The sequence below is a fragment of the Thermobia domestica genome, chromosome 1 (genome assembly GCF_964235325.1).
Source record: "Thermobia domestica chromosome 1, izTheDome1.hap1.1, whole genome shotgun sequence".
Classification (NCBI taxonomy): Eukaryota; Metazoa; Arthropoda; class Insecta; order Zygentoma; family Lepismatidae; genus Thermobia; species Thermobia domestica.
The window spans coordinates 372,724,719-372,745,737 of NC_137454.1; the positions used below are offsets into that span (position 1 = coordinate 372,724,719).

Genomic DNA, 21,019 nt, shown 5'->3' on the forward strand with positions numbered 1-21,019 from the left:
ACTGGACAATTTCAGCAAACGACCGAGATTTGACTTCCGGTGACCACAATGCGCGTTTGCTTGCCACAGAGTGGCGCCGCGGCCTGTTTTTAGCAACACTTCATCTCTCTCTTTCTCTCTTACTCTCTCCCTCCCTCTCTCTCACACATACATACGGAGAGATCACACATTCACTCTCTCAGTCATTCACTTACTGACAGTGTTAAAAAGACTTTCCATTCTTGGTTGCACTCAGCAATTCTATAAAGGTTCCAGCCGCGCAAGGTTACACTCCAGTCTTCCTCTTGGTCTCTGGTTAAGTGTGTGGTAATAAAAAAAAAAAAATTAAGTGCTCTGGATAGTGCTTTCGTGTGCTGTTTCTTAAAATTATTTTATGAGTGATTTTGTGGCGAATTGATAAAACGAACTCCAGTCCAGGATGAGGATCGCAATTTTAGGTACATTGTTTTTTCTTATTTATTGTTTTTTTTTTTTTTTTTAATAAATAGTTTGTGTGTGACGCTATAGATGAGAACAAACAATACAGTGGTACTTATGAGCCTTTTTATTATTTTTCTTTATGTATACAATCAATCAATAAATAAATAAACATGTCATAGCATTGACATGCACCCACCACTGGTGGATTTAGCCCGGGACCGCGAGGGCATAGGCTCCCCCAGTTTTTTTTGAGTGACAATAATAATTTAAGCTATTCAGTGGCGTATTTAGGGGGGCTTCCGGGCTTAAGCCCCCCTCCCCAAAATCTTACTTACTATAGTAAAGTATATGAAATATCTTGCAGAATTTTTACATTTTCAGGCAAAGCCTCCCCCCCGAAAGTTAGCAAAGCCCTCCCCGAAACAAAATCGTAAATACGCCACTGAAGCTATTATTTTTTTACATTTTTGAAAGTTTACAGTAAAATCATGATATAACTATCATAGTCTGGGTTCTAGGCGAACCCCCTAGTTTCTACCTTCAAGATCCGCCTCTGGCGCGCACCCAGAAATTTTTGTTGGGAGGGGTACAATGCTTGGGGGTTTCAATACTACAAGGTATTATGTCTATATTATTGAACAGGTGTCATTCTGCATCAGAAAAGACTATAAGTACTTCTTAAGTACTCCTACCTATATTTTGGGGGGGGGTGGAAGGATAGAATTAGATTGTTTTCAGTGTATGAAAAGCAAAAGTACAGATGAAGTGTAAGATCAAATCCTTTGGTTATAAGGTTACATCAATAATGTCTCTTTTAAATTACTATATTTTTATTAAAAAAATGTTCTAATGCATTTGAGTTATGAGGTGGGGTCCGGATCGGGTGCACCCCTGTTATTAATTACATGGGTGTTCAGGGGTTTAAGCATCGATTGGGGGCTTTTAATAACTGCTCACCACGCATTGGATGTTTCTGTCTCTCTCCTTTGGTCAATATTACTAAGCACATTTGAAAGAGATAAACAAAAACTTAAGCAGTTCACCTTAAGTTTTCTTCAATACAATATGTAGGTCAAATGTTCAATAATAATAATAATAATAATAATAATAATAATAATAATAATAATAATAATAATAATAATATAAAATGTTGTCGTTGTAGTTATTAACCTATGCAACCGTTAATGTTATTTCAGGCCTTTTTGGGACAAAGTCCCCGTCCCTCCCCTTCTTAGGAACTGTCGTCATTTATCTTATAAGTAAAGAAATGTGAGCACCAATCGAAAGAATTAAAAGTAGCCACGTATAGATCAATCTATTTCAGCAATACAACTATCATTATTATTGGCAAGGACCGACATATACTAATTCTTCTTATCTAAATTTGTTAAGTTTCCGAGGGCACGGTCGCTCAATCGTAGAGCCTTTACCTCTGCGTGTGTCCTTGATTCGAACCCGTCCAAGTAAGTTTGTGATCGACAACATCGTGTCCGTGGGTTATTATTCCATCAATTCTTCCATCATCATTCACTTACTTTAATCATCGTCTTCCTCAGCTAATCATGGATAATTGTGGGACGTTAAACTGAAGGACTTAATTTTATTTTCATTTTTGTTAAGCTCTTGTAGTCTATGGGTTTCCAAGTATTTTATTTTTGGACAATATTACAGATACACAAGAAACTATAAACTTAATATATATATATATATATATATATATATATATATATATATATATATATATATATATATATATATATATATATATATATATATATATATATTAGTTTAAATTATTTTTGTCACTCAAAAAACTGGGCGGGTAGCCCCTGGCAACGTTCTAGATCCGCCACTGCGAGCAACAGTGATGCGTTCAAATGTTTCAATTCTCTCCTACTAGATACCGAAGCCGGGATCTTGCTGTAGAGCCTTCATTAAGCCTTCCCTCTATTTTTTTATAGTCTCAATTAATAACTTGATGACAATGAAGAAGATAAAATAAGTTTAGGAATTGAGCCAAATAGCAGGGGCGGATCCTGGGCGGACTTGTAAGGGGGAAGAGGTGGGTAGTAATACTGCAACTTAGAGCTACTTTTAAGAGCTTCAAACTCTGGGATGGGTTTTATTTATATATAAAATAAGAAAGTTCCCTCGTCTGAGGGGCCATCATCCTGATCGCCCCTCCCCTCCTGGATCCACCCCTGCCAAATAGTAGCTGTAAAACGTTATTAAAAGCATTCATAACTGTTTCCATGCATTTTGTTATATACGAAATTTGAAGTGAACAATTATTAGACATTCGGATCTCTTTCTAGATACGTACGTATACTTGAAATGTGCAAAAAAAACTACTTTAAAAATATATTATTCTATTCTTGCTTCTAACAATATTTAGAACACACGTAACCTGACTTAGTTCCTAACTTTTTGAAGCTATTCATGTTTTTTGTTTTATTTATTAAAAATGGTGAGTGTACCAAACCCACATAGCATAACACAGGGCTCGAAAATCTTTCAGTTTAACGTCCCATACTTATGGTCGGCAATATAACGGAGACGGTGGTAAAACAAGTGAATAATGATGGAAAAATTAGTGGAATGTGAATGTAGGAGGAAGCGGGAGTACCCCCGAGAAAAGCCCTGGACACGATATTGTCTACCACAAGCTTATTGGTCGGGAATCGATCCAGGGCTCCCACGCACTAGAGGTAAGCGCTCTATCACTGACGAAGGAACCTATCCAAGTGTAACTCTGACTTCGAGCCCCTCTTACATTTTGTTGTAACTCTGATAATAACAGAATTACCCTATGTCAGGGAACTTTTGAGACATCCTATATGTACGTATATAATCAAAGAAGAGTTAAAATTCATGCTATTCTTTTCCAATTGTACGGAATTACAAATACAGAAGATAAAAAGTTTCTTTCCTTTTTCTTTTTTTTTTTTTTTTTTTTTAATGTTACACGTTTATGTTCCTAGGCTAAAGAGAGACGGTAATCATGACATTGAACAAAATAGTGGAATGAAGAATGTGGAAGAATCCCCAGAAAGCCCACGCATTCGTTATTTGCCCACTAGGAAATCCATATGCACGAGCTTGGTTCGAACTCCAAATCCCACGCGCCAGAGGTCAGTACTCAACCACTGAGCAACTGCGACCTCATAAATTGTAATACATTATATTATTGAATTTTGTATTTCAAAAGATGTTCTTAATCGTTTCCGTTAACTTGTGAGTATGTGGTCTTCTTCGATTAGGGTGAACCAGTTAAAGATGTTGCAGTTTTATTAACCACTGCGTGAAGAGCAACGCCTTCAGCGTTGCCTCTGGCAAAGAATAAGAACTGGGTATAATAAATAATGAAAAGTAACGCCTCTGGCGTTGTCTCTGCCAAGAAAAAATAAATAGAATAAATATCAGCAAAGAAGCATGTTCTTGACAAAACCTAGGTTTAAATGTCATCGGAATGTCATTAATCAGTATAGCAACCCGAAACTATGGATTCCGTACTAACATCTATCACTTTCGATTATTTTTACGTTTATTTCCCTCCCTACTTCATAGGAGTGTCTTTTACCCGCAGTGTGTTTTTCCAAATTTTAAGTGGTACTATGTGTATATCAACTTAAAAAAAAAATCACATACTGAGTTCCATCTTCCTAATATGAAGAAATCGTCACATGGTCGGTTTCTTTTTTCTGTATATAAATTTTACACCACGCCTTCCCCTTTTAAGCTTCCCCCCCCCCCCCCCGTTCTTCTTTTAGGATGCAAACCAAAAAAGTTCTGTATAACCTATAGTCTCTTCCAGACTATGGTCTCTTCGATAAAATTACTTTGAAGCACACGAAGTCAATGGTGTAGATTTGAATACCGGACAATCACATATATTTTTGCATAGGTCTGTAAGAATAATCCCTGTTTTTTTTTTTTTTTTTCTTTTTTTATCATCAATGTTGTCTGAAATGACAGATTTCTATCATTTCCAATTTCAATAGGGTGATAATGAAGAGGAGGAACTTATAATCGGGACACTGAGTCCTCTTATTCTTCTAAGCCTGTTTTAAGCAGTTCGCTAGAATCGACTTTCCGGATCGCTGTCCTCACCTATTTCTATCTTGTTTCATATCGGGTTCGTTTCGTATTCACTTCTATAGCATCTACTCGATGGGCTACGTATTTCAAAGGTCTTCTTCTCACACCCAAACTATCTTAGTCTACTTTCTTGCAGTTTCTCTACTACTGGTCTCACCTTTACTGTTCCCCGGATCACTTCATTCTTAATTCCGTCCTTACGCGTCACTCTACACATGCACTGCAGCATTTCCATCTCCGCAACATGCAACTTCGGTTCTTCTCTTTTCTTCATCGCTCAATATTCCGTTCCACATAATATGGCAGGTCTCACTACTGCTTTATAAAATTTTCCTTGGAAGCGTATAGGTACCCTAAATACCTTGTACTTTCTCTCCATTTCATCCAACCTCTTCTAATTCTGCTGTTCACATCTTTTTGTATTCGCATATTTTTCTGCAGTATTGATCTCTAGTACTTGAGTTTCATCATTACCATCTTTTCTTCATTCAATCGTATTCTTGTATCCTCGATTACATTTTTCCTGAAAGCACAATGTAAATATTCTGTTTTGGTTTTACTAATTCTAAGCCCTTTGGTCTCCAATACCCCTCTCCAGACATCTAATTTCCCTTGCAGTGCTGCCTTAGTCTTACTCACTAGCACGATGCCATCCGCAAATAGCATATTCCAATATGCTAGCTCTTGGATATCCTTTGTAATTTCGTATATCTTAATTGCAAAAAGGTATGGGCTAAGACTAGATCCCTGGTGAAGTTCCACTTCAACTGTGAACTTCTGTTATTCCACACGCACTCTTCACTCCTGTTCTGCACCCATTACGCATATTTTGAATTTTACATATGTATATATCTGGAATATCATTCTTCTTCAGTGTATACCAAATAATACCCCGTGACATTCTATCAGACGCTTTCTCTAGTTCGATGAAAAACATATGAAAGTCCTTCTAACGTTCTCTGTACTGTTCCATTAGCACCTTAAGCGCAAATACAAATATTGCATCCGTTAACATTCGGTCTGGCATGAAACCAGATTGGTTCTATGTTACTTCGGTTTCTTCCCTCAATCTTGCTTTTTTCACCCCCTCCCAGTTGCATGGCTCATAAGTTTTATCAGCAGTTACTACATATTATAAATATATTTCATGCCATCAATTATCATTTTTGCACCATTTTGGTCAGTGATTGGTGTTGCCCGCAAGAGGAAAAACTTCCCATCTCGTCTTGGTAAGTAGAGGAGACAAGAGAATGACAGTTCTCGTCTTATACTTCATGCAAGGCGAGATATATCTCGAGTGTCGTGAGTAACAAACTTTTACCCAAGTTTTAGATCCCAAACACTGTTTTAGTGTTGTTATACGATTCATATTATAACAAACTATAAATGGAGAAAAGTGCTTGTAGGATTACAATCAAAAGCATTTATCAACGTTTTAAGATAAGCTAGTCAATACATAATCTATTCCAATAATAATATGATTAAATGTTGTTATATCCCATCCTCCGTGGACACTTTGTGATGCGGAAGGATTCAGGTAGCTTCTAGATGAAATGAAAGAAAGAAATCAGAGCATAATGTTTTCCCTATTTACGAAACAAGAGAAGAAAAAATCTTCAAAAATCAAGATAAAAAAAGAAATAATTCTTCGAGAATCGAGACGAGACAAGACTTACAGAAAAATTTAAGAAGAGAGACAGAAAGCTTTATTTTTCATCTCGTCTCGTCTCGTGAATAATACTGTCAGTGATAAAACCGGAAGGAATTAATTAATCCTCTTAAATCAATTCCGGTTGAGGGAAGAGATGGATCCTATATCGTATCTGACCCTGAATCCATATAGAATAAACTTCTTTGTCTAGGTACTGGTTTTGCTCTCAAATTTATCCACAGACAAATAGATGATAGGCAGGGATTCACGAGTCTGGACCCCTCCCCAAACTTCATAAGCCAATATATATTTGTACACTTTCTTAATAAAACTATCCTTGTTTATCAGAGAAATGATTGATGTAGCACAAAAAATTGATCTTACACTTCATCTGTACTCTTTTCTTAAAAGGGGGGCGCGGTGGCTCAGTGGTAGAGCGTTCACCTGAGGTGCTTGGGGTCTCGGGTTCGATCCCAGCCCCCGCCAAGTGAACTTTGTGGTGGACAAACACCGTGTGCGTGGGTTTTCTCGGGGTTCTCCCGTTTCCTCCCACTTCCTTCATTTCACTCATCTCTCATAATCACCGTCTCCTTTAGCCTAACCGGCATAACCGTGGGACGTAAAACTCAAAGATTTCATTTCATTTTTTTTCTCTTCTTAAAACTAACAATCTAGTTCTTTCATTTTTTTTCTGAAAATATAGCTGGGGATACTTTTACAATTTCTTATTATCTTTTTGGGCGCAAAATAATACAAGTTGAATACCACATAGACGTAGTGGTTTGAAGTATTGGGCCCCTCTAAATCTTTAAACCCTCCAAACAAAAAATTGTAGGTGCGTGCCTGATGGTAGGACATAACTAGTCATTGTATAAGGTTTCAAATACATATATACAGCATAGTTTGGAAGTCTAACAGGATCATTAAGAATTCCTTTCTTTGGTTAGTGTTTTGCGTTCCTTTCTTATGAAGAATTTTTATGAAATGAATTTTATCTAAACTAAAATATATATATATTCAAATAACTCAATCCCCTATGAACCATTATGGATTTTCATTAAATTGTTTCGAAATACTCGAACCTTTTCAAAATGCTCCTTTCAAATCTATTCAGTGGTGAAACATCCAAAAATCTCTCAGTACGACCTTCGATAAAACATTGTTTTCATACTTTTTATCACTGCAAAACTTTAGATAGAAATTGTTCAAACATATCAACTTTTCGTTTCTTATTCACTTATAATTTCAATTATGTACTTTGGGTCGTAATCAGGGTCGGATTTAGCATTTTGGCGCCTCTAGGCCTAATAATTTTTTCCGCCCCCTAGTCTGGTTACTAAAAACCTTTATTAAAAAATTATATCAGGCCAATATTTTAATTGCTTAAACACCACGCCACGATGCAATTTTACCATTGCAAGTTTTTTGAGGAATTTACTTGGTTCTGGGCTTAACAAAATACCGTTAATGTATTAACTAAAGATCGGTGAATAACTTTGGTTTTGTTCAATTTAGCCATTTGGGCAAATAAATGAAACAAAAAAAAAACTCTGTAATACATTATAAAATAGTTTTAATCTCAGAAACACAGCTTACATGAAGTATTTTGATAACGTGACACAAAAACTTCAAAATCAGAATGCTTTATTAGCCTGATTTTTTTTAATCAATTCAAAAAATATTTTAAGTTATGGCTATTTATTTTTATTTCTAGATATTTTTTTTATTTTTTTTTCTCTCGGAAGTGCGCCTCCTGGGAGCTTGCGCCCATAGGCCCGGGCCTACAGGGACCTATTGGGAAATCCGGCCCTCGTCGTAATCCCTACTTGTGGGAACTACTAGATGCATTTTTACTAGGAATTGAACTCGAATCTCTCAAAGAAAATGCCCTAATCACTAAAAACAGATTGCCTTATGCAGAGTCCTTTTGCGGTATGATTAGTGTCATACTTAAGGCTCACTACTGCAGGAAACATGTGTTATTGGAAGTCTTTAGTATGGCACTAATCACGCGTCAGAATGACTTTGCATAAGGCCCCGGATGTTCAGGAACTAAAATCGTGGGAGACATAGAAACATAAAGAGACACTTACCTATAATACAAACATATGCTGTGTGACGTGTACACTATATGAAGGTCTTCGGTTTGTATTTCGTGACATTTTCTCACTATTGAAGCCGGAAGTGATAGTAGATTTCTAGCACTTCCGGTTATGATAATGGGACAAGAATGGTAACAAAGTATATCCTTGGGACGCTTAATTCAACGCAAAAAAAAAAAAAAAAAAAAATCTTTCTTGTGGTCTATTACCGTTTTTTCCTCTATTGCGATCAACGTTAAAACCGGAAGTAGACGATATCTGCAACTTCTAATTTGAAATGTATTTATGTTAGTTTATTTAGTTTAACCTCCCACAGTTATGCCTTTTAGGTTAAACGTACACCGAATGCGCACGTGCTAACCGGGATCTAGAGCTATTTAGCCCCTCATGTATGAGGGATTACGTCCGTCGGAGCCCAGAATTACCTGGGGTAAGTGAGGAGGAAGAAATGGCCTGGGGTATTTACGTTAAGTACTATCCCAGCCTTTCAATTAATCCCAGGGAAAATCTTAATAACTGGGTTAAAAAGTATTTTACACCTTTCCGACCGAATGTCTCCCGAGCTCCTCCGTGGCTAAGCGGTTAGTGTACGCGCCTTTGGCGCGGGAGACCCGGGTTCGATTCCCGCCGGGAGCTCATGTGGTTCGGATTCCACGTTAATCAGTAACTCCACGTCTCATATAGCCTCGCTGCTGAACGGGACGTTAAACACAAAATCAAGTCAAGTCAAGCCGAATGTCCCCTTCGAAAATCGAACCCGGGACTACTCGCACCAAAATCAAGAGCGGTAGCGACTACGTTACGCGTGGCCACTCTAACATTAAGAAATATATGTCTTATTTAGGATTTGGTTTCTGCTTATCACTGTGGAAGATCAATGAAAATCATTATTAAACATATAGGACAGGCACAAATCATTTTAGGCCAAATATATCGTGATACTATTACAAGAGTCCGTTCCAGTACATTGAATCTATATATAAATGTTGTCCTTGGAAAGCAACATGTCAAAAAGAGACAGTCGCCTTGAAACAATGCAATAGAAAGCTATGAAAAAGTACATTTGAAACATGTCTAATACAGGTAATAAAAAAAGTTAATGTCTAATGCACATTTATACAAGCAGTCCCACACCCACACGGCTATTAAGTAATCATTACTAATGTTCTGAGATTAATTTTGTCCGTGGTCGTGGGTTCATGGACAGTAGTTCATAGTGACTGTTATACTCTAACTGTATGTTACATAATTCTTCTCGTTAGAGTGAAAGTAACAACTTAACTGGAAACGGAACATAAAAAGAAAGAAAGAAAAATATGGAGCAGCTGTTTCAAGTTATAAAGGTATTTATTTAGCTGACTGACTAGTTGTGACTTTCGCGTGTAACGATATGAGGGGGCGTGGTGAGGTGGGAATACATATATTACATAACTTGTGCATGTAATCATAGGTATGTATGTTGCATTAAAAGTGATGATATTCTAATTAAATAATGAAAACCAAATAAGTTATCTGACCTGAACATCAACCGTGATCAGACAGTACAAAATAAAGCGAAACATTATAACAATCTGATTAAATGCTGTAAAAGCATAAATTGCATGTTGTTAATTGGATAATATCTAAGTTTCCATAAGTAAATATTACGAAATTTATTTCTTTAAAATTAATTAATGACTCCGTATTATTATTTTTATATTAGCATAAGTAAAGGATGAGATATATGGCAATTTGAGGGTTCCAGTATTAAATCTCGTGACCATTAATTAGCATACGCGCCTTTGACGTAGGAGACCCGGGTTCGATTCCAGGCGGGAGAACATTTTATTCGGATTCCACGTTCATCAGTAGGTCCACATCTCATATAACTTCATTGCTGAAAGGGGCGTTAAAATAAACTTAACAACAACTCGCGAACATAATTCTGATTTTTTTCCCCAGGATTTTTTGTCCTTCCTATTAGCAGAATATTTCTTGATAAATTGGATGAATTGTATCCTAATACAGATCCTAGCCAGAGCCGTAGCTAGAGATTACAGCGCCCGGGGCGAAGTAGAATTTGGCGCCCCCTACATTCACCTTGCCAACCTTTTTTCTAACATACAAGAGAAACACCTTTTGTTGTTATGTTACGCTGAATTTTTATCAAGCATCTTGGACAGACTATTGCAACACCCAAAAGCGATCATTATGCATTCTTTTACAAATAAAAGATGTTTTCAAGAGACTTATCTTTGATTTTCTGTTTTAAACTTGACAAAACTACCTTTGGTTGTATACAGGTCCACTTGGAGAACAGTTATGGAAATTTACTACTATTTACAATGTTTCATACTATTGATAAGAAATTAAATATCCATACATTAGAAACTGTTTTTTTTTTTTAAGAAAAAAATGTTCAAAATATGTGACAGTAATAATTTACAGTAATAATTGTAAACTTTTGTAATAATTTTATTCTATATGTGACCACCCTAATAACTTTAATTTCGATTCTTTTACGATAAAAAATAATTTGTGAAATGTACGGTAAAGGAAATTCAGAAGAAGCCTTCTTTGTGAGTCACTCAATATTGATCAATTTATGTGTAAAATATGTTTAATGTTTGTATTTAAAGTTCAAAATATAGTTTGGCTACTGTATATGTTTGAAATTATAGTAACTACTTAATTTCTTAATGAATAAAAGTTCTGATGAAAGTCCTGAATTTAAAGTTACTTATTACTAATTAACATGTTAAAAGTACACTGACACACACACACACATACATGTAGATAGATAAAAATATCACACAACTAGATACAGTATGCACCAAAAAAATATATATATATATCCTGGCGATGCAAGTAGTTGGTGGAGAAATGATCCCAATAAATTCCTTCAAATTGGAAGCATTTCATATGTCAATGGAATTTTAAAAAATCACTGGTAGTGATCAGTCTTTGGAAAAGACGAAATTCGTCAGGTTAAGTTCTGATCCCTTAAGCCCCTATTCTACAACTGCTTCAATGGCGCGGGAGACAAGGGTTCGATTCCCGGCGGGAGCTCATGTGGCTCGGATTCAACGTTAATCAGTATGTTCACGCCTCATATAGCCTCGCTGCTGAAAGGGACGTTAAACTTAAATCAACTCAACTCTACAACTGCTTCAAGCTCGAAAATTATATTATTTACCTTATTTACCTTCATTTTTAATATTCCCTCCAAACAGCAGCTTGCGTGTGCTTGCGTGTCTCTTTACTCTTTTCATTTGCATACACTCATTCTCACCGTCGTGATTAATCCGATTAGATAGAAAAACGGGATTAGCTAAGCAAACGCATTACAGTCAAAACGCCGAACACGTATCTCAGATTTTGACCGTTTCTGATCTTGAAAACGCTGGTGCCTACATTATAAGTGATTACTCAACTCCTTTTATATCGTCATTAACAAATCATATATAATATCTTCCTTTAAGTAATAAGTAAAACCTTGTTGTGACTGTTATTGAAATGTTTGGGTTGCGAACGAAGCGAGCAAGAAAATTTTGCAAACAGAAAAAAAATATTAATTTAATAGGGTACCAATATATTTTCAGGGCGATGCATCGTTACTCATTTCGAACACTTTGTTTCCTTCCTTCTTCCTCGTTCGGCTCCCTCTTGCTATCAGCGCCCGGGGCGACCGCCCCGCTCGCCCTACAAGCTATGGCTCTGATCCTAGCTAATTTGTTCTTAGCATTTTTGTTATGATTGTTGTTGCCACTATTACTAATTGGATTTAATTTGATTTTGGGTTTAATGTCCCTTTCAGCAGCAAGGCTATATGAGACTTGGACCTACAGCTTTGAGTGGAATCCCGACCACATGAGCTCCCGCCAGAAATCAAACCAGGGTCTCCCACGCCAAAGGCGCGTACGCTAACTGCTTAGCCACGAAGGAGCTCTGCTATTATTACTAGTAATTATATTATAGATGGAGCTAGCACACTGTCTCAAAATTTATTTAACAAACTATTATTATTATTATTATTATTATTATTATTATTATTATTATTATTATTATTATTATTATTATTATTATTATTATTATTATTATTATTTGTGACCAAATGACCAACGTGCTGCCTGTGTGTGGTCCTCGGTTTGATTTTCAATTGTAGTATCTCTCAGACACAAACCCATTGATATAGTTATGGGGTTGTAAATAGATATTGCATTTAAATTAACCAACATTATTATTAACATTATTGAGTATTTTACACGATCGCATGCACTAATTGCACGACGTAGCTAATGAGGCTACTGAACAATAGATAAGGTATATATTAGCCAGTTTCTTGTCTCTGAAGTTTACATAGATATTCAGAACATTATATATATATATACTGGGTGAAGCATTTAAAACTGTCTTTGGAAATATTTGGAAAACTACAATTCGAATTTTAAAGAAGTTGTAACAAACGTTGTTCGTCTAGAACGGGAAATCCAATGATACCACACTCGACATCCTGCCCAGCCCCCGGGGGCGAAGGGGGTCAACTTTGAAAGATTAAATAGGAACCCCCATTTTTTATTACAGATTCGGATTTTCCGAGAAAAAATACATAATTTTTGCACTGAACATTTTTTCGTTTCGTGATAGGTAGCGTTGTAATCAACAAAATTCAAAATGGGTTGCTAACAGTTGAAAAATAATATCTCAAGAAATACACATCGGATTAAGGAAATTAAAATACATAGTTTTGATATCTTTGCAAATGCTATCAAATGACACCATGGTTGATCCCCCCAGCGCCATTTCAAGAGGTTAGAAAGGTAGTTATTCCAAAAATCTGTAATGAGAAACTGAGAATCCGAATCTGTAATAAAAAAAATGTGGGTTCTCATTTAAGGTTTCAAAGTTGACCCCCTCCCGCCCCCAACCAGGGGGGGACATGGGGTCGAGTGTTGTATCGTTGGATGTTCCCCTTCGAGACGAACAACTTTTGTTACAACTTTTTAAAAATCCGATTTGTGGTTTTCCACATATTTCCAAAAACAGTTTTAAATGCCTCACCCTATATATATTCCTCAAATATAAGGAACATTGGTTTCTTCCAGTTTCAAGAAGCCACGAACTTGACAGATTATAATCATTGCTACCAGTATGATTACCAAATCTTGTCAGATTATTACTCCCGGTGATATCAATTCTCGGCAGAACATTGGTACGCATATTATTATTAATTCGTGCCACATTATTATTGTCAGTATCAATATCAAATCTTGACAAATTACATTTACTCCTACTAGTGTTATATCAATTCTTGGCCAGTACTATTATTACTGCCAGTATTATTATCAAAGCTCGACAGATTATTGCTGTTGGTATTATTATCAACCATTGACAAGGTATTATTCTCAGTATTATCAAATCTTGACAGATTACTGATACTAGTACTCTTAATAATTCTTCATATCTTATTATTCTGAGTATTATTATCAAATCTTGACATATTACTGCTTCTAGTATTCTTATCGATGTTTCACAGATTATTATTTTAAGTATTATAATCAAATCTTGAAAAAGCGTCACTATTACTAGTAATATTATCAATTCTTGGCAGATTGTTACTATCGGTGTTATTATTATCTGACCAGCGAACGAGTGCGGGCGGCCGGTTTTGGAACTAAAATGCAAGCAGCAGTGTTTCTAACCGGATTACTTGTAATCAATCTATCATAGTTCTTTTTGTCCTGTTCGTAATAAACCACTTCACGCATATGCTCAAGTCAGGGGCAGATCCATGGGGATTGCTCCTCCCCCAGAATGGGATATTTTTTTATTTTAAAAATAAAACCTAAGAATTTTCACCTTTGTATTATAAATGTAAAATAAAACCTAAAATAGGTAGGCCTTACTTTTTTGTTTTATGTTGCAGAAGTCAAATAAAGCAATAAATTGCAAGAAATTACTTACATTGGCGTTCTTGCTCAAAAAAATGTCCACCTTTGGAATCGCAGGTGGCCATATCTGTTCTAGAAATTGCAGACAATAGCTATTTCTCCTTTTCTAAAGTTGCTTTATTTTTTTATTTTATTTATTTATTTATTTATTTATTTATTTTTTTTTGCAATACACTCTTACCTTGATTTAACTTCGAAACATTCAGCCTAAATCCGCCCCTGGCTCAAGTTAAGACAAACAGTTTCAAAAGTTATTGAAGTTATTTGCAGAACATCTTAAGTAGCAAGCCAAAAAAAAAAAAAAAAAAAAAAACCCTACAACAAAAATACATCCTCCATATTAACTTGCGAACAAACTAGCGAGCAGCGTTTTACAGGGTGCTCCTGTTTTATAATGACACCGAATAAAACGTAATCAATTTTTATACAATCTGCTTAATAGACGGTAGAAGCTTTCTGAATTGTCCATTGTGTTATGTTGTTCTTAAATTGGTAATTTCCATTCATATATCACTATTCACAATACATCTGCATTACTGCAGGAATGGTTCACTACAACCATATAACTTACGGCGTTCTTTATTAAGCGGAAAGAGAGTAGGCTATACATAACATCCAAACTGCAACTTTTAAAAACCGTTGGATACACTGCAGAGTGAAACTCTCCGCTCTCCTGTTCCGCCGCGCTTGCCAAGAAACTGATGTAAACACAACAGCAGCGCCATCCTCCCAAAACTGCACTGCTATCCTGGTCAGGTAATAGAAAATCTCGATAGATCACCGCTACTGGCGTTATTATGAATTATTGAAAAATTGTTAGTGTGAGCATTATCATCAAACCTTGATAGATTACTGCTAGTTGCATTAGGACAATTTTGGGTAATATGGGCAGTTTGATAGCAGATCTAAGGTTTTTTCAGCATTAATAATTACTACATTAAACCTTTAACTGAATTTGTTACTTAATAACATTCTGTGGAGCAATTAAAAGTGGGATGCACGGTTGTCTTATCACATTGTGTTATTTTGGAGGACAAAGTTAAGTTATTGTCGTTATTTGCTTCGAAATTTTGTTGTTTGTAAATTTCAGTTTTACATACATAAAGAATTCACTCACTATAATATTATGAGTACAAAATTCTACTCATTATCTATAAACATTCCGTTATCAGTGCACAGCAAACAAAGGATGGAGTTGCCCGGTTATGTTCTAACTGTTTTGTTGAGAATTACTAAACCTTGTAATTGCGTATAACACCGGCATATTCATTTTGTATGAAATGGGCAGATATAATGAATATCCACTGAACGATTATCAGAAATATCTGCATATTATACAGTCCGTTTTCATCGTAAAAGAGAGATATTTTTTAAATATTTCAACTACAAAAAAATTATATTTTGCTTCAAAATGCACCTTTGTATTACTTTGACTAATTGGCTACAACCGACTGATAAATCTCTCTAAGGCAAATGAAATACTATTATGAATTTCCTCCAAGCATTGAATTCCGTGATCACTGATCAGTCTTTCACTGAACTTGAATTTTGAGATATATTATTTCAAATATGGCGAAAATTTGGAAATATGGCAAAGGCAGTCAACGGGTTTCACACTTGAAGAATTTAATCTTTCTAACCCAAATGCAATAGCAGATGATGTTTAGGTTGGAAATTAGCTGGAACGTATGAAGCAGAGAGTATATTCTACTTTTATAGTGTCATACGTATTTAAATTTGTCACATTTGGTTTCCGTGCCTAACATTGTAGTTTTCGAGTATCTGCGAATATTACAATGCACATTATGGGTTTCTTTTCAATGCTTTTATGTATCCATCCTGTAGTGTTTTCTCACGGTACAAATGTGTTATGCTTTAATCATTTTGATAACTTTTGTAGTATTTTGATAACTTGGCGTAGTATACCTTTGGCCGCTCATTTAGGTTCTATAACAGGTATTTAAGCAGATTTTCTTTTATTGGTCAAGTAAAGGTTGGACCAAAGAACACTTCAGATGCGTTTTGGAACCGGATGGCCAACTTGGCAGCGACAAGTGGGGGCGGAAAGGCGTAACTTTTTTTTATTTTTTCTTCAGACAAATTTCGAAAATTTTTCAAGCCTTTAGTTTTCGATATCAGATTGACACTTTGCATACGGATTGTGTGTACTTTTGGGTATTTCCGAAACCGTTTTCAGTTTCCTACTTGAAACGAGGGCCGGACCCAATGGGCGCAAGTGTTCCGAGGGAGTTTTTTTTTTAAGAAAAATTTCCGGCTTTTCCCGATTTTTCCAGTCCAGGTGTATGATATGGTGAGGTGTGAGTGGTACCGTTGGAAAGGGCTCATTGAAGAAAAATGGCATTTGAACCATGACCTTAGGTCAAGTAGTAATGATACAGTACATTTTTTAAATATTATATATATACGTATACATATATACGTATATGTGAAAAATGGGTCGCCTCCAGACTTTCAAAAAATTCTCCCGACCTCACCTTTCAAGATACAAGGTTGTAATTATGTACATAACAACGTATTTTTTTTTAAAATTCATATTCCTACCTGAGCCCATTCCTGGGCCAGAGGGGCGAAAAAATTTCGAAATATTTTTTCGCAAAAATCTCCTGGTTTTTTTCCAGATTTTTCCGCTTCTGTTGTATAATACGGACAATTGAAGATAACCGTGGAAAGTATGATCCTAAAAAAGAAAACGAGGTATGAACCATGATACTACAATAAATAGTAAGGAAGCAGTTGCTGTTTGAGTGAAGATCTAACATTTACCTCAAAAGGTGGAAATCCTAAAAGGGTTAATTATTTAATACTATTTCATCCATTATTATGTTATTTTTTCATTGATAAATATTAAATTACTAGTGAGAGGTACCCGTTCATTTTATCCATAATACCTCTCATATTACCTACACAATTTTGTTAAAAATGGGCAGTTGCAGGAAGGCTAGTATTTTAAGTTTTCGCGACAATCATTCACATATTTATGAAGAAATAGTATACGCATCTGTGTAATTTTTGTTGTCAAATTATACTATAATATCTACAAGAAATTTTACCACTTTTTATTTGCTTTCATTACCCAAAATTACTCAATTATTAATTTTTGATAGATTATTAAGGTCAGTATTATTTTCAAACCACTTAAGATTATAAAGATAGAAGATAAGCAAAGAAATACCTATAGAGCATGTATCCTGATGAAAACTAAAGTTATAAATAAAACAGTTACTCTGGTCTCTGTATACTTACGGTTCTTAGTTTCAACAGCTGAAACCTTAGACAAAAGTTTAAATAGCCCTTGAATTGATTCCCAGGTTTGACAGTAAAAGATCTTGTATAATTTAAGAATCAGAACTTTAAACTGGATTACTTCCTGTTTCGTAGAATGCCTTATCAGTGTGTAACGTTGCCAAGTTTGCCCATTCCTGTTTCGCAGAATTGCATGAAAAGTTTTGGTAGCACCTCAGTGTTAGAAACATTTGGCGAGTCGCACAAGTGCAATCGTGATTTACTGAAACAAGAACAAATTTGAAACACACAGACACATAAATAAAAAAAATGCATTGAACAATAATGGCATGAACCTTAACAAATTTAGTATACAGGTGCGACCCTTAATATCACCTTGTCTTCATTGGACTGTAATTTTAACTATCCAAATGAATGCATTGAGATACTGCATTAAAGTACGGAATAAGGCCAACCTCGCCACACCTATACCTACTCTTAAGAACCCGAGTGCGATTGTCTAAACATCTTCACAATCTTCTCCGCAAAGGTAAGTATAGGTATGGCGAGATTGGCCTTATTCCGTATTCCGCTTCCAGCACCCGCTTCTAAGACTTTTCTTGCTTCAAAAGTGGAATGAATCTGCATATATATTGATGATATATGTCTACTTTTTATTAAACTTGGAACGCTAAACCTCGGCATTGTTCGTGCTTTTTTCGCTGCTATTATCAAATTTGCTTCTTATTACCCTGAAACATTAATAAAAATATAATTAGTACACCGTAAGGAGTTAAATAACAATCCAATAAAAAAGTAAACTTTGAAATATTGCTGTATTTACGAGTGGAAGGTTGCATGCAGTTCGTTAACATAAATAGCCGCCAAGTAGTCTAGGAAAACCTTGCCTCCAGGATGCCAGGTGTATCGTGATATAGAAGAAATGCATCAGCAATGTCTTCAGGAGGAACGAGTGGAAGTGCATCTGGTCTCCTAACCCGTTTCCTCATATCATTACCAGCTTGTAAAGTGGAGCCAACCCAATATCTTGTACTTTTCTCCATATAGACTGGATAAAATGAAACAAACAAATGCGTAATTGTACTTTCTGGAGTGTTTCTCTTCTAGTTTTTATTGCCACTTGTTCAAAGTCAGTCATAAATTCTTACACATGAAACTGGAAGCAACAATCTTCAGCTATTTTCTTGATTTGCTGAAGCATGGGTGTGTACTATGACTAACTTTTGCTTTGCAATAAGCAGAAAAGGAATGGAAAAAATGTCGGAAATACTTTCCATGCAATGTATATAAATATGAAAATAGACGTGGACAAATTTTAAATGTTCCATCCATCACTATCATTTCGTTCCTTTCACTTTACGGTGTGCTGATATACCAACCATCTTGACTTTCTCAATAATTTATGAAATAATTTATTTGTTACAATTTGTTTGTGTGATTACAATATTACGGTGGAAACAACTTCTCAACATGTAATAGAAATATCAGCGTACTTCTGTTGCAGTACACGCTTTCCACAAACTTACATTTAAAAAAAAAAAAAAAAAAAAAAAAAACTCATTTTGCGAAACAGGAACATACAGGAAACTGATTACTTAAAGATAAGGAATGTACTTGATTAAGAATCATAATCAGATTTGCTTCGAATCTGAGATAAATATATAAATTTATTAGAAGTATTATAAAAGCTTCATTGCAACCTTTAATGCAGGCATTCTGCAATCTCTGGTTAACTTAATTTTTACTCCAAGCACTGCAAAACCTACTTTCTTTACGTGGCTGTATATATAGATAATTATCGAAATAACGGAAATATTCAAGTACTGTAAATCGTAATATTTCAGAGTTAGTAACACTGAACTTTTGTTCACTGATATTGTGCGATTGTTTTGTGCAAAAGACGGTGTAGTGCGGATTTATTTAGACGCTAGTGGCACTAAATGAAAGACCTAAGCAATTTATTGCTGGACAAATCATTGATATGCGATTAGTTAGAGATAGTGTATTATGATAGCGTGTGTGGGTGTTAGATCCCAGAGAAACAGTATTCAAGGTGATAGCGGCATACAAAATGCGTTAGGAAAGATCTCCAGACAACACTAACATTGAACAAAAACGAAGACTAGCTTAAAAAGGTCGCCTAACATTAAAGATGCTTGTCCACAAAGAACCATAGAGCTAATGCAGACTGGAACGATCTGTTTCTTCAATCTCATTGGTACGGAGGATCCGGAGGATCGGTGGCGGCAGGATTGAGGCTTTGAAATATCTTATTAATCCCTGCAGTTGTAGTAGAGCGGGGAAAAACATCTTTTTCTTAGTTTCCAACAACGAATTGGGTTATGTATGATGGAGACTCAAAGAGGCGTATGTTACAGAATACTGTATATCGTGAAATATGGTAATAGTCCGTAGATAGGTGTCTGTCGTAGCTTCTAGGTGTTTTGTTTGTCTTAGTTATTAAACCCAAGTGGCGTACGCAGAATTTCACCCAGAAAGCTTGAAGTGTTCAACATCATATCCTTTCAGAACAAGCGTGATTTTTGAATATACAGTATGTTTTAATGTAGTTAATGTTATTTTTCTATAATATCTTGATTAATGGGAGGAATTACTGAAATTGGTTATATCGATTTTCTTTTTTTTTAAAGGAACTGGCTGCATCTCCGGCACAAATTTTGTTCTTTATTAACGAGAAAGTCATCCTATATTACAATACATCAATATGCAGCAAGACCTACTCATCTGTGTGAGTAACATCACGTTTAACTTCAAGAAGGGACCGCGGTGGCTCAGTGCACCTCTGGTGATTGGGGTCCCGGGTTTGATCCCAGCCCCTGCCAAGTGAATTTTGTGGTGGACAAACACCGTGTGCGTGGGTTTCCTCGGGGTTCTCTCGTTTACTCCCACTTTCTTCATTTCACCATTTCATTCATTACTCATCATCACCGTCTCCTTTAGCCTCACTGGCATAACCGTGGGACGTTAAACTTAAAGATTTCATTTCATTTTTTTGAAACCCAGGACTTTCCGTGATTCAATATCACGATGAATAAGAAACTTAACCACATTAAAAAAGTGGAGCAATGCCTGCCCAAGAAGATGTTCCATCCGTCATCTATCATCGGAAGTAGTAGACATTTACTACCAATTCCAATTTCAATAGTAATTCTCTTAGAGAAATAATGGTAAAAGACAGTGAGATTTTTTTTAAATGTGGTTTAACCCTCCTAAGAACAGGTTCTATCTTCATATTTATCCTCCAGTTGAAATCGGAAGTGTTATAAAATTTTAGTTAGTACTTTTACAAATGAGAACCTTATCTTCAAAAGAGAACATTTGCATGTCTAGTTTCTTGCAAAATTGGCCTTTATCGGTTTCTTAGTTAATTAATCTTGGCTTGGAATCTGCTCCGGGATGGCAGTCGGAAAGAGGGGGCGGGGGGCGAATGATGCCCTTCTAGCATCGTCACTGGTGCTCATCAGTACCTATAAACACTTTAGTGGACCCTACGTTGCCACGGAATTCTCAGTGCAAAATTAATTGAACTTTTA

At 35.7% G+C, this 21,019-nt stretch overlaps 1 protein-coding gene across 1 annotated transcript in view; it reads left to right on the plus strand.

Moving 5' to 3' along the window:
• Positions 1–207: 207 nt before the first annotated feature.
• LOC145664385 (uncharacterized) overlaps positions 208–21,019 on the plus strand; it is a 54,977-nt gene continuing 34,165 nt past the window's right edge. The window contains exon 1 of the mRNA XM_081731051.1: positions 208–437. Within this exon, the coding sequence (XP_081587177.1) occupies positions 419–437 (19 nt within the window). The 5' untranslated portion in view covers positions 208–418. The remainder of the gene's footprint in view (positions 438–21,019) is intronic.